The sequence below is a fragment of the Phocoena sinus genome, chromosome 16, assembly GCF_008692025.1.
Source record: "Phocoena sinus isolate mPhoSin1 chromosome 16, mPhoSin1.pri, whole genome shotgun sequence".
Classification (NCBI taxonomy): domain Eukaryota; kingdom Metazoa; phylum Chordata; class Mammalia; order Artiodactyla; family Phocoenidae; genus Phocoena; species Phocoena sinus.
Genome location: NC_045778.1, coordinates 39,193,790 through 39,208,961, shown reverse-complemented (window position 1 = coordinate 39,208,961; position 15,172 = coordinate 39,193,790). Strand labels below are relative to the sequence as shown.

At 35.3% G+C, this 15,172-nt stretch overlaps 1 protein-coding gene across 3 annotated transcripts in view; it reads right to left on the bottom strand.

The window, feature by feature from the left end:
• Window positions 1–15,172, bottom strand: part of ZFAND4 (zinc finger AN1-type containing 4) — a 63,600-nt gene that overhangs the window by 2,288 nt on the left and 46,140 nt on the right. For 2 of the 3 annotated variants that reach the window (XM_032609083.1, XM_032609084.1), the window contains 2 exons: window positions 5,291–6,466; window positions 4,720–4,774 (listed from right to left, as the gene is read on the bottom strand). In XM_032609083.1, the coding sequence (XP_032464974.1) occupies window positions 4,720–4,774; window positions 5,291–6,466 (1,231 nt within the window). The remainder of the gene's footprint in view (window positions 1–4,719; window positions 4,775–5,290; window positions 6,467–15,172) is intronic. The other variant, XR_004346306.1, reaches the window with a different exon arrangement.

The following is a 15,172-nucleotide window of genomic DNA, read 5'->3' as shown; positions in this document are numbered from 1 at the left end:
TTCATTTTTATGATAACAGGACATGTATTTTTCTCCCTAAGTTTCTAAGTGTTTAAAGTCAACTCAGTTCTCACATACAAAAAGCATTCTGAAAAATTTAAATGTTATATTTATATAAAATATCATATTATCAATAGTGACTCACAGGTACACTGCTCGATTTCACAGTACTACTACCTTTTCAGAAAATATTTACTAAATTCTGGGCTATTGTAACAACTTGATTTTTTACCTTAAAAATAAGAGCACACCTGCTATTATATGAGAAAGAATTAAATCAATTTCTTTAAATACTAAGTGAAACGCTTTTAGAACTGAGTAGAATTCCAACAAACCCCACTCGTAAGCAGAGAGACTCAATGTCACTATCCATACTTGTTACACTAACAGTATAAGTACACAGTGCGTGGTGGCACCCAAAGGCCAAGAAACAAGAGGCAAACAAAGAAAGCAAAAACAAAGGGAAGAAGTGAGAAGAAAAATGGTAGAGTGTCAATACAGATGATACCTATTCTCTACTACTGAAAAAGGTTTGAGAGGTCTGGGCTTAATGTTCATCTGGCAGCTAAAAGTCTCTGAAAATCCTTCAAGGGTTCGAAAAGTTGGAATTACAATTAATTGGCACTATGCCTTTTGCCACAACCCAAACTGGGTGCTGGATATACAAGCCCAATAAAATTAAGTATGCTTTATTACTAGGCTAAAATACAGTCCAAGATCTCGCCCAAAACTGGAAAAAAAAATTGCCTAAAACTGGAAACTAACTTATGACTCCTAATGGTGGCCAGGCACCAACTCAAGTTAATAATAAGCACTTTCTTCTTCAAGTGCACTTAGAGTTATCAAGAACATTTCACAAAGGTGATGGGACACTTTCCTCTTCTTAAATAATAAAAATAAGACAAGCATTTGCACAGGACACAGAGGAAAGGCATATACTACCAGATATCCTCTGAAGCTCATCTAATTGCAATTATCTGTGAAATTCAGGCTTAGGATATTCTTCCTTAAACAACAGTAGAAGAAAAATCTGTTGACGAAAATTTAGTTCAGTGTAGTCATATTTTCATGTTTTTCTTTGCTTGGGGGTGCTTAATTCAATGTTTCCCAAGCTTTTTTTTTTTATTCAAGAACTCTTGTGAATGTGCAGAAACAGAGAACATAGTAGTGACCGAAATAAGGTGGCACAGAAACATAACCACAGTCTTCTCCTATGAGAATGGTTTCCATATATCCTTCTACCAACCAGAGAAATATAAAATTATTAGTCATATACTCCATGCTAGGAACCAGCCCTAATATATAGGTTCCCTACTACCAACAGGAAAAAATTCAACTTCCATGGATTGACATTCAAGGTCACATGTCCAATATGATACCTTTCTAACTTTCCAGAGTCATTTTCTGTCATTTGCCACATCATACCCACCCTGAATGATGCGCCAGACCCATTCACATGTGCAATCTCTTCTTCTAAAATGCTCCAGTAACCTTGTCAACCTAGTAAAACTCTACTCATCCTGTAAGAAGATATCATCAATCATCAACTCCTCTCTGAAGCCTTCTCTCAAATGTGTAATGAACATATGAATAAAGAAAAAGTCAATAAAATAATGCCAATGCGAACAGCTGCTTTTCAGAATGAAAGTAAAGATATTTGGATTAACTCACTTGATTGGCATTTCCTAAATATTGGTCTAATTGGTCTAATTAGACCAATATTTAGGAAATATGGTCTGATATTTGATCTAACACAATAACTATAAAAATTCACCCAACAGAATAAGGCAGCAAAGTATTAAACGGTGTTCAAGATGCAAGTTTGGTAATCATCTGCCTAAAAATGATAACTAAAGCTATGAAGATGGATAAGATTTCCAAGGGAGACCCTACAGTGAAAAGCAAAGAGGACCAATGGAGGAACTCGATTAAGTCAATTAAACAAAACTTATGCCAAAACTTTCACAGACTCTTCTAGGTAATTCAGAATGATACAGTTATTAATGAAAGAAAACAGCAGCAAGTTACATGGCTGTAGTTTGGAGAATCATCACTGCAGGTAGCAGTTGATGACTTGACCTAAATGAAATCAATCAAAAGAGTATACACCTGGGGACAAGCAGAGGGACTGGTAAAACAAGTTAAAAAGAAAACTGAGGCTTAAAAAAACCAAAAACAAACAAAACCAAAAATCTACAAAAATGTAATAGCCCAGAATAAAAAAAGAAATAAAAAGGGAGAAAGAAAGGAAAAGAAAAAAAAAACTATTTCAAGAAGAAGGCCATAACAATCAAGTAAGATAAGGATACAGAAGTATCCACTGGATTTGAAATTATGTAGATCTTTGGTGACCTCAGCAATGGCAGTTTCAGAGAAGCAGCGAGAAGAGAAGAAAGCACTGCAGGCTGAATTAGAGTTGAGAGAGATGCGACAAGTACAACACAAACTTCCAAGAGGCTGAGCTGTGGGTTAGGACTGGACAGATTTAAATAGGTGTCAAAGAAAAATAATTATAACATTAAAAGTAGATACATTATAATAATCAAAACTGTGGCACTGGCATAAAGACAGACATACTGATCAATGGAATACAATTAAGGACCCAGAAATAAACCCTCACATATATAATCAAATGATTTTGACAAGGGTGCCAAGACCATTTGATGGGGAAAAGGACAGTCTTTTTAACAAATGGTGCCTCGAAAACTGGATATCCACATGGAAAAGGATAACGTTGGGCCCTTACATTACACCATATATAAACATTAATTCAAATGTATGCAAGACCTAATGTAAGACCTAAAACTATAAGACTCCTAAAATAAAATATATGGGAAAAGCTTCATGTCACTGGATATGGCAACAATTTATTGAACACAACACCAGACACAGGCAACAAAGGAAAAAATAGACAAATTGAACTTCATGAAAATTAAAATCTATTGTGCATCAAGACATTATCAACAAAGTAAAAAGGCAACCTACAGAATGGGATAAAATATTTGCAAATCATATATAAGGAATTAACATCCAATATATAGAGTCACCTAAAACTCAACAACAAAAAACAATCAAATTCAAAAATGGGCAAGCGATTTGAACACATATTTCTCCAAAGATATGCAAATGGTTAAGCACATTAAGAGATACTCAACTTCACTAATCATCAGGGAAATGCAAATCAAAACCACAATAAGATACTACCTCACACCTGTTAGTATGCCCACTATCAAACAAAACAAAACAAAACAAAACAGAAAATACCAAGTATTGGTGAGAATGTAGAAAAATTGGAAACCTTGTACACTGCTGGTGGGAATGTGACATGGTACAGCTACTACGGAAAACAGTATGGCAGTTCCTCAAAAAATTAAAAATAGAATTACCATATGAACCAGCAATTCCACTTCTGGGTATATACCCAAAAGAATTGTAATCAGAGTCTCAAAGAGATATTTGTATACTCGTGTCTGTAATAACATTATTCACAAAAGGTAAAATGTGGAAGCAACACAAGTCTCCATCCATAGATGCAGAGGTATGCAGAGTGTTGTATATACATACAATGGAATATTATTCAGCTTTAAAAAGTATGGGAATTTTGACACATGCTAAAACATAGATGAACCTTGAGAACACTATGCTAAGTAAGCCAGGCATGAAAAGACAAACACTGAATGATTTCACTTATATGAGGTACTTAGAGTAGTTAAAATTATAGAGACAGAAAATAGAACAGTGGTTGCCAAGGCCTGGGGAGAGGGAGGCATGCGGAGTTAATGTTTAATGGGTACAGAGTTTCTGTTTTTCAAGATGAAAAGAGTTCTGGACATGTATGGTGGTGTTGGTTGGCCAAAAATGTTAATTACTTAATGTCATTCAATTGTACACTTAAAAATGGTTACGATATTAAATTTTGTTATGTGGGTTTTATCACAATAAAAAAATTAAAAAGTGGATATATTAAGACTTTAGAACCTTGGGCCTTATACAGTAGTGGAAACAAACCCTAGGTATCTCTTTAAAGATATGAAAGTAACATGGCAACCACAATATATAATGTATTCTTTAGAACTTCGGGCCTACAAAGGTGGTACATCTTCGGTAGAGTTTCCATCTCTAGTCTGGGTATTAAAACACAAAAAATGATGATAGTAATGGCTTCTTAGGAAATTATGGCTGGCCAGTGCACCTTTAAGGTGTTATTGATATAAGTGAGTGCTAAGAATATAGTCATTTCTGCGACTATGCCTTGGAAAGGGCTAGTCAAAGAGACTGTCCCTTTCTTTCATCCAGAAAAAAACAGTTCATCAAATGGAGCTCTTACTACTGTCCTTGATATTGGACGATGACTTCAAGAAACATCTTTCTAGGGTACTTCCTCAAAACCCGTCCAGCACCCAGCATGGCTCTAGAGTGGCCAGGGACTGGGAGGGCTGCGAGCTACATGTCAATTGTTCATGCAGCTTACCTTTTCGCATAGACCGTATCTTCTCCCAGACAACAGAGACCTCAATTTCAATTTTTGTTTGATTCTTCAAATATGTCCTACAGTCAGTTCTCATAATCATTTTCTTAAGTGGAACAAAGTTGAGGGAAAGTTTACTCTGTACATGCCACAGAGAATGTTCTAATTTCTCTTTGAAAATTCAAATTCATAGTATGCATAATACTATGATCATTAGCCTTATATTGTTTTCAAAATTATCTGTTGCTTACCTACTCTTTTCCCTGCTGCTGTATTATTTCCATTCATTCCAATACCACGGGCAGACTACAATTAAAACACAAAACATCTATAGAGGTGAGTTAATGGAAAATAGAAGGAAAGATCACCAAACATGAAATAATTATATTTTATTATAAAAATGCTGCTGAGCTTTCATTTAAAATTATTTAATCTGTTTTTAATTAAATTAACTTGGAACCTGATTGTCCCATCCATCAATATTGTACTTACTCTTTATCTATAAGAAAGTAAAATTCGATGGCTCAAATAAAAGTTCTTATTGAGGAAAAACATTAATAAAAATATTTAGTATTTAAAAATACATGATAAACTGTTTACACAAAGCTACTTTCAAATTATAGTTCTCAATTTAGGACCAAAACATTATTTAAAATTCAACTGTCAAAAAAATTTTCTACAAACTAGATAAACATTTTAGGAGAAAGTTATGAAAAGAATTCAACCTTAGGCCTCTTTATTTAATGTGTAAACAGAAAACAAACTATATGTTGAATCACTACATGGATAACTAGTAGAACATATTGAAAGGCAAATACTTACTAAAAAAAATTCTGTAGGTTCTAACTGGGGAGAACTTTTCCTAAGGCTTTCTTCCTGAAAATGCTGGAGGTTTGTAAACAGCCCAATTCCAGAGGTTCGAAGCCTGCCTGCCCCACGTGTGCTCTGCAAGCTGTCTCTGCTTGCGCTCCGGGCCAGCGAAGCAAGAAAACCTATATTATTTACACAACCAACAGGCTCTTTGGATGCCTTGTTAGCCATTTCTGTGATATCCCGAGCCTCAACTTTAGAAATAATATCAGATCTTTTCCCAGGTGAATCGACTTTAACAGCTCGAAAGCAAGTAGTCCTAGGGAAAGAAGAATCAGTTATATTTCGAATGTCCAGCGACCGAAGCACATTTTGTGAAGCAGAAGACTGGAGGTTCCCAGACTCAAAACATTTGGACTGTCTCTGTGGTTTCACCAGAGAGTTATGTAGTGACATTGGTGCAGAACAGTGAAGAGGTGATAAGAGTCTATTCTTGTGAGGACTTAATTCACGGTGGTCGAGAACTGCAGTTTCTACTGATTCACCACTCAACACTCTTGCAACATGTTTAAGATGCTGCTCTGTAGCTTTCAACCCTTTATCACCATTAGTGAGTGAGAATTCTGGATTTATCTTCTGTGTGCCTTCTAAGCCACTGCTCTGTTCATCAGCATTTCCTTCGGTAAAGGAAGCAAACGAACCCACTTCAGGTAGAAGCGATTCTTCAGTTACACACTCTTCTGAAGTTGGAAATAAAACAGTGTCATCCTCATTATTAGATGACAAATTTCCTGAAAAGTTTTTTGTCTGCCTAGGTAGGGATGATCCAAGATGGAGAACAGAATCAGCAAGCTCTTTGTCATTTTCAAACTCCATAGGGGGTATCTGAGGTGGTAGTTTGAAGCCACTATGGGAATGAGACTGTGTGTTACTCTCCCAGTTATTGTCTTCCTTAATAAAATCACTAGCGATAGATGATATGGATATATCAGCAGGGGGCAGAGCTGGCAAACTTGAAATGGCATTGCTGGCCGAGTCAGGCAGATATGTGTTCCCAGAAGAAGGTAAACAAGACTGCCCAATGTGGGGGAGAACCCTTAACAATCTGTGGCAAGCAGCTGGCGTGGAACTACTGGAAGGTCGAGGAACTACAGGTGGACGAGGTTTTACCTTGACAGGCTTCTTAGGCTAAAAGAAAAGAGAGAATATATAATTCTTTACACGGTCATTTTCTCTGCCCATTAACAAAAATTAATAAAGGAAGAAAAGGTTACTTCTGTTAACATACTGGCATTTGGATTACCTCAATCTAAAATGTTTAAAAAGGTTAAAATCTGGGGCTTCCCTGGTGGCGCAGTGGTTGAGAGTCCGCCTGCCGATGCAGGGGACACGGGTTCGTGCCCCGGTCCGGGAAAATCCCACATGCCGCGGAGCGGTTAGGCCCACGAGCCGTGGCCACTGAGCCTGCGTGTCCGGAGCTTGTGCTCCGCAGCGGGAGAGGCCACAACAGTGAGAGGCCCGCGTACCGCAAAAAAAAAAAAAAAAAAAAGAAGCAGCAGCACGGGTAAACTTCAGTAAAAAGACTGATAGTAAGCATGTAATATATTTAATTAAAGACCTAAAACTAAGAGTGGGGACAAGATTAGAAAAATGATTTGTAAATGTTATACTATCTTAAAAAGCAGAAATAATGCAAATATTAAAAAAGGAAGAAGAAAGATGAGAGAAAGTAAAATAAGTTCATTGATTATAACTTAATAAGTAGGAGTCAAAAGATATCTTTTAAAAATAAAAGAGAAGACAATTAAGTATGGAAAAGGCAGAATAAGGACATGATAAAAGATATTACTATAAAGTTAAACAGTAGAACAAAAAATAAAAGCCTTCTGAAGTACCAAAAAACACATACTCACATACCCATACACACACAAAACAGGCCATAAAAAAACTGTAAATATAACAAAATAATAAGACATTAAGGACCAAATATAGGGACGTCCCCGGTGGCTCAGTTGTTAAGAATCTGCCTGCCAATGCAGGGGACACGGGTTCGAGTCCTGGCCCGGAAAGATCCCACATGCCTCAGAGCAGCTAAGACCGTGAGCCATAACTACTGAGCCTGTGCTCTAGAGCCCACGTGCCACAACTACTGAGCCCACGTGCCACAGCTACTGAAGCCCACACACCTAGAGCCCGTGCTCCACAACAAGAGAAGCCACCGCGATGAGAAGCCCGCGCACCACAATGAGAAGCCCGTGCACCGCAACGAAGAGTAGCACCCACTTGCCACAACTAGAGAAAGCCCACACGCAGCAACGAAGACCCAACACAGCCGTAAGTAAATAAATATATATTTTTTAAAAAGACCAAATATAAAAGTCATACCAATAAATGTGAATGTGATTAAGTGGTATATTTTTTTAATTTCAAATTGGTTCACAAAGCAAAAAACAACTCTATGCTATATATAAAACATCTTCCTAAAACAAAGTAAATCAAAAGTTAATTAAAAAAAGACATGAGAAAGAGTACACAAAGCAAATTAAAACAATAAGATATCAAGGGTTATGGGCCTGATATCAGGCAAGGAAAATTCAAGCTGAAGGTCAGAGATGAAACATTTTATAACATCTAGAATTAGCAGTATAATGAAAATACAACAGTTATTAATATTTATGCACTAAATCACACAACCACCTTCTTAAAGCAAAAACTATGGGAGATGAAAAGAAAAATACACAGAAACCCACTAATAATTACAGATTTTCACGTATCACTATTCTCATTCTAAGAGAGAGCAGGCTGACAAAAAATAAGGAAATAGAGGACGATTTAATAATGTCAAATCTTTCAGACAGCTATCAAACTTTTACCCTGATAACAGAGAATGAGCCATTTTCTTAAGTATACACAGGACAGTCATAAAGAGTGACATTAAATCACAAATAATCAAATTCTATTAAGCAGATGTGGAAATAACGTTCTCTGATTTCTATGCAATAAAAAGAGAAATTTTAAAAAATTAAAAAGCCTCTCTCACCAGGAGTTTTTCAAACTCAAACTAGTCTTGGATAAACTATCAACTAAAAATGCAAAATTTCTTTTAAAAATTAATGAAAATACTACAAATTGACATTAAGTTCTCCCTGATGAGCTGAACTGAAAAGAATATGTCGTCTACATAATATCCTGCCAAAAATGTTTGACCTGCATCTAATCATGATGAAGCAATAAGACAAACTCAAACTGAGGATATTCTACAAAATTGGCCTACACTTCAAAAATATCTGACATGAATGTCCAAAAAAGGCTAAGAAATAGTTCTGTATAAAAGCAGACCAAGAAAACATTACAACTAAATACAACAATGCATGATTCTTGATTGGATCCCAGATTGAAGACAGAAAGAAAAATCAAAATAAAACAAAATGCTATCGAATACATTATTGAGACATGGAGAAATGTGAATATGGATGAAGTAATGTGTATCAGTGATAAATTATGTGTGTGATAACTACATTGTGGTTATGTAGGAGAAGGCTCTGTTCTTAGGAGTTATATACTGAATTAAATATTTAGGGGGAAATGTTACTATATCTGCAACTAACTCCCAAATAGATCAGGTAGAAGAAATAGGGAAAGAAAACAAATGTGGGAAAATGTTAACTGGTGAATCTAGGTAAAATTTTCATGGTTGTTCACAGGTATAACATTTCTGAAGGACTGAACATTTTTCAAAGTAAAAAAGGTAAAATAAGTGTTCAGACAAAATCTAAGAGACTTAATTGCCAGAGACCTAAATTAAAAGAAACACTAAAAGATTCAGATGGGAGGTAAAAAATCTTTAAAGGAAGCAAGTAATTGCAGGAAAGAATAAAGAGCAACAGAAAAGGTAAATATATGGGTAAATATAAATAATATTAGCAATATAAAACAATTTGAGGGGCTCAAAATATATGTGAAATTAAAATGCATGACAATGACTCAAAAGGTGTTTGGATGTATAAATGGAGTTAGTGTTCTAAGATTCTGGCATTAAAAGCAAAGTGGTAAAAATCATTTTTATTAGACTATAAGTAGTCAAGAATGTACAAATAATCTCTAGAGTAACCACTTGTAAATTGCTAACAAAGTAGTAGAGGATAAAAACTGAATAACAGGGCTTCCCTGATGGCGCAGCGGTTGAGAGTCCACCTGCCGATGCAGGGGACACGGGTTCGTGCCCCAGTCTGGGAAGATCCCACATGCCGCGGAGCGGCTGGGCCCGTGAGCCATGGCTGCTGAGCCTGCGCATCCAGAGCCTGTGCTCCGCAACGGGAGAGGCCACAACAGTGAGAGGCCCACGTACCGAAAAAAAAAAAAAAAAAACAACTGAATAACAAAAAATAGACTAATCTAAAAAAGGAGAGAAAAAGAAACATAAAACAGGTGGTTAAATAGAAAATAGTAAGATGATAAAAATCCACATGTATTGGTAATTATACTAAATGTAATAGATGAAAATCTTAAGCTTGTCAGTTTAAATTAAAAAATAATAAAAGTAACCATGAAAAAAAAGAAAAAAGAAAAAACTAACCATGTACTGAATACAAGAGACAATTCTTAAATATAGGAACATAGAGTGAAAGTAACAGAGTGGAAATATAATAGAAACATAAACCAAAATAAAGCTAGCTCAGCTATACCAATAACAAAGTAGCTTATACTAATAAGACAAGTGCATTACAAGACATAAATAAAAACGTTTTTATAATGATAATAAATAATAATTTTTATAATAATATAAACTACAAGAAAGATATCACAATTCCTTGGATATCATAAAATCTGTACTAGATCATTTGATCTAGTTTGACAGAGTTTCAAAATACATAAAGCAAAAATAAACTTCTTAAAAGGAGAAACACACAAATCCACTACCAGAAAGGGAGATTTTTAATACACTTCTCTGAATAACTGATGGAAAACAGACACACACAAAAATTAGAAAACCAGAACACCACAAATAACTTATCTAATTGATATATACAGAACACTATATATATGGACAGATTACACAGTCTTTCCAAGTGTGTAAGTGGCATTTATTAATATGCTTAGTCACAAGTCAAACCTCAACTAATTTCAAAGGCTTGAAATCATTTAGAGTATGTTCCCTGACCACAGTGATATTAAACTACAAATCAGTAATAAAAAGGTACATAATAGGACTTCCTTGGTGGCGCAGTGGTTAAGAATCTGCCTGCCAATGCCGGGGACACAGGTTCAAGCCCTGGTCTGGGAAGATCCCACATGCCACGGAACAACTAAGCCCATGCGCCCCAACTACTGAGCCTGTGCTCTAGAGCCCGAGAGCCATAACTACCGAGCCCACGTGCCACAACTACTGAAGCCCTCAAGTCTAGAGCCTGTGCTCTACAACAAGAGAAGCCACCGCAATAAGAAGACTGCGTGGCGCAGCGAAGAGTAACCCCCGCTCGCCACAACTAGAGAAAGCCTGCAGGCAGCAATGAAGACCGAACGCAGCCAAAAATAAATAAATAAACAAATTTATATCTTAAAAAAAGGTACCTAATATTCCACGTTTGTAAACTAGAGGTTTGCTTCTAAGTAAGCCATGAGTCACACTGATATAAAGATTTAATGTAATCCCTGTGAAAATCCCAATAGCATTTTTGAAGAAATAGAATAATCCATCCTAAAGTTCGTAAGTGATCTCAAGGGACCCCAAATACTCAAAATAATATTGACACATAAGAACAAAGTTTCAGGTCTCACACTTCCTGATTTCAAAACTTACTGCAAAGCTAAAACTTATTGTAAAGCTTATTACAAAGCTGTTGGTGTGGTACTGTCTTTATGTCAGTACCACACTAATCAAAATAGTGTGGTACTGACATAAAGACAAACATATTGATCAATGGACTACAACAGAGAACCCAGAAATAAACCCTCACATATATAGTCAAATGACTTTCAACAAGATGCCAAGACTACTCAATGGGGAAAGAACAATTTCTTCAACAAATGGAGTTGGGAAAATTGGATATCTTCATACAAAAGAACGAAGTTGGACCCTTACCTTGCACCATATACAAAAATTAACTTAAAAATGTATCAAAGACCTAAAACTATAAAATTCTCAGAAGAAAACAGGAGGAAAAGCTTCATGACATTGGATTTGGCAATGGTTTCTTGGATATGACATCAAAAGCAGGGGCAACATAAGAGAAAACAGATAAACTGGACTACATCAAAATTTAAAGCTTCTGTGTATCAAAGGATACTACCATCAGAGTAAAAAGGCAACATACAGAATAAGAGAAAATATTTGATAATCATATATATCATAAAGGGCTAATATCCAGAATATATAAAGAATTCTTAAACCTCAACAACAAAAACAATAACCTGATTCAAAAATGGGCAAAGCACTTGAATGGATATTTCTCCAAATAAGATATACAAATGGCCAACTAGAACATGAAAAGATGCTCAACATCATTAATTATTAGGAAACTGTAAATCAAAAGTACAACTACGACCTCATGTCCATTAGGATGACTACTATTAAAAAAAAAAAAACAGGGGCTTCCCTGGTGGTGCAGTGGTTGAGAGTCCGCCTGCCAATGCAGGGAACACGGGTTCATGCCCCAGTCTGGGAAGATCCCACATGCCGCGGAGCAGCTGGGCCCGTGAGCCATGGCCGCTGAGCCTGCGCGTCCGGAGCCCGTGCTCCGCAACGGGAGAGGCCACAATGGTGAGAGGCCCGCGTACCGCAAAAAAACAACAAAAAAACCCAAGTATTGGTGAGGATATGAAGAAATTGGAAGCTATGGAAAACAGTATGGCAGTTCCCCCCAAAATTAAAAATAGAATTACCATATGATCTTAAAATTCTGGGTAAATTTCAGAAAGAATTTAAAGTGGGGTCTCAAAGAGATATTTGCATACCCTTGTTCATAACAGCATTATTCACAATAGCTAAAAGGTGTAAGCAACACATGTCTCCATTGACAGATGCACGGTTAAGTAAAATGTTGTATATACATATTTACTCAACCTTAAAAAGTATTGAAATTGTGACATAAGCTACAACATGGATGAACCTTGAGGACATCGCTAAGTGAAATAAGTCACAAAAAGACAAATACTGTAGGATTTCACTCATATGAGGTTCAAGAAAGTCAAATTCATAGAAAACAGAGAGTAGAATTGTGGTTGCCAGGGGCTGGGGGAGTAGAGAAGTAGGGAATTGTTTAATGAGTATAGAGTTTCCATTTGCAAGATGAAAAAGTCTGGAGATTGGTTGCTCAACAGTGTGAATGTATTTAACACTACTGAACTGTATGTACACTTAAAAATTATTAAGATGGTAAATTTTGTTATATTTATTTTACTATAATTAAAAATTTAGTAATGTTAATTATAGAATCTAGGTGGTGGATAAACAGGTGTTCACTGTAAAATTCTTTCAACCTTGTTGTATGTTGGAAAAGAAAGGAAAATTAAAGACCAATTTCTCTGATGAACAAAAATCCTAAATAAAATATTAGGAAATTTAATCTAAAGACATAAAAAGTAAAATTCACCACAACCAAGAATGGTTCATTCTAAGACTGATTTCATATTTAAAAAAAATAAATTCACCACATTATCAGAATAATTTTATTCAGTGTAAAATACTTTTTAACTTCCCTTTGGATTTCTTCTTCGACCCATCAGTTACTTAGAAGTGTGTTATTTCCAAAATATTAGATTTTCCAGATATCTTTGTTGACTCCTAATTTTATCCATAGTAATAAGAGAGCATTTTTTTCCACACACACACACACACACACACACACACACACACACACACACTGTATTTTATTTTTACAAGAGATAAATAAACTGACACCAAGCACTGTAAATGGATGACCACAACAAAAGCAACAATGATTGCAATTACCAAACACGAAACACACTCATACTATGAAGAGAGTATTTTTTGTATGATTTGAGTCTTTTAAAACTTATTGGGACTTGTTTGATAGCATACAATACACTTTATCTTAGTAAATGCTCTGGGTGCACTTAAAAAGAATGTGTATTCTGCTGTTGTTAGGTGGAGCTTTCTTTAAACGTCAATAGGGACAAATAGGTTTACAGTTGATCGAGTCTTCTTATATCCTTTCTGATTTTCTGTCTATCTTTCCTATCAATTTTTGACAATGCGAGTTATATTAGAAATCTAATATAACTATGAATTTAACTATTTCTCTTTGTAGCTTTTGCTTCATGAATTTTGATGTTCTGTTATTAGGTATATAAACATTTAAGATTGTGGGGAAAGGATTTTATTTTTAATAGAGTTAGGTCAACTGTACTCCATCTGGAAAAAACTTGTCTTCATCCTACTTTACATTATATATGTTTTTTAAAGTTGTGAGGTTTTTCTTTTTTTCAGATGGATTGTAAATCTAAATGAGAAAGAAAAATCATACAGCTTTTGGATAAAAAACACAGGCATGTGTCTTCAAAACCGTGTGGTAGGAAAAAACTTCATTAAAAGTTTATAAAAACTAGTAATCATAAAAGGAATACTATTAAGTTAAAATACATTAAAATAAAGAATATTTATTCATTAAAAAAATAAGAAAGTGAAATAGCAGCTGCTAGAATATCTATAAATCATGTATCTGTCAAAGAACTTGTATCCATAGTATATAAAAATTCCTTCAAATCAGTAAGCAAAAGGCAGACAACCCAATTTTAAAAATGAGCAAAATATTTGAACAAGCACTAGACAAAAGTCAGTATCTTAAAAAAGAAAACGGATGTATTTAGACAGTGTGATTCACATGATATAAAGACTGTTGGTACAAAAGTCAATATCTTAATGGTGAATAAGCATATGAAAAGCTTAACATTATTCTCCATCAGAGAAATGTAAATTAAAACCACTACACATCCACCAGAATGGATAAAATAAAAAAGACTCACAACGTCAAGTGTTGGTGAGGATGTGACACAAACGGGAACTCTCCTGTTTCTGATGCGAGTGTAAACTGGTTCAGACACTTCACAAAACTGTTTAGCAAAACAATTAAAGCTACACATATACCTACCCTATGACTCTACAAGTCTATTCCTAGCTATATGCCCCAAAGAAAAGAGTGCATGGGTCCACCAAAGTCATGTATAAGAATGTTCAAAGCAGCTTTGTTGATGAAAGCCAAAAACTAGAAACAACCTAAAGGTCAAAAGAAGAAGGAAGAAAGGAAGTACAGGCATACCTCGTTTTATTGCACTTTGCAGATAACCGCATTTTTTACAAATTGAAAGTTTGTTGCAACCCTGTGTTGAGCAAGTCTATATTGATGCCATTTTTCCAACAGCATTTGCTCACTTTGGGTCTCTGGGTCACATGTTGGTAATTCTTGCAATACTTCAGACTTTTTCATTATTATTTTATTTGTATGGTGATCCGTGATCAGTGATCTTTGATGTTACTACTACAACTCACGGAAGGCTCAGATTATGGTTAACGTTTTTTAGCAATAAAGCATTTTTAATTAAGGTATGCACATTGTTTTTTAGACATAATGCTATTGCACACTTAATGGACTACAGTATAGTGTAAACATAAATTTTATATGCACTGGGAAACCAAAAAAATTCGTGTGACTCACTTTATTGTGATATTCGCTTTACTGTGGTGGTCTGGAACTGAATCTGCAATATCTCCGAGGTATGCCTGTATAGTCATACAATGGATTAGTACACAGCAGTAAAAGAGAATGAAATGATACATGCAACAACATGGATGAACTGCAAAAGTATTTTGCTGAGCAAAAGAAACCAGACCAAAAAAAAGGTATATTATATATGATATAATTTATACAAAGCTCA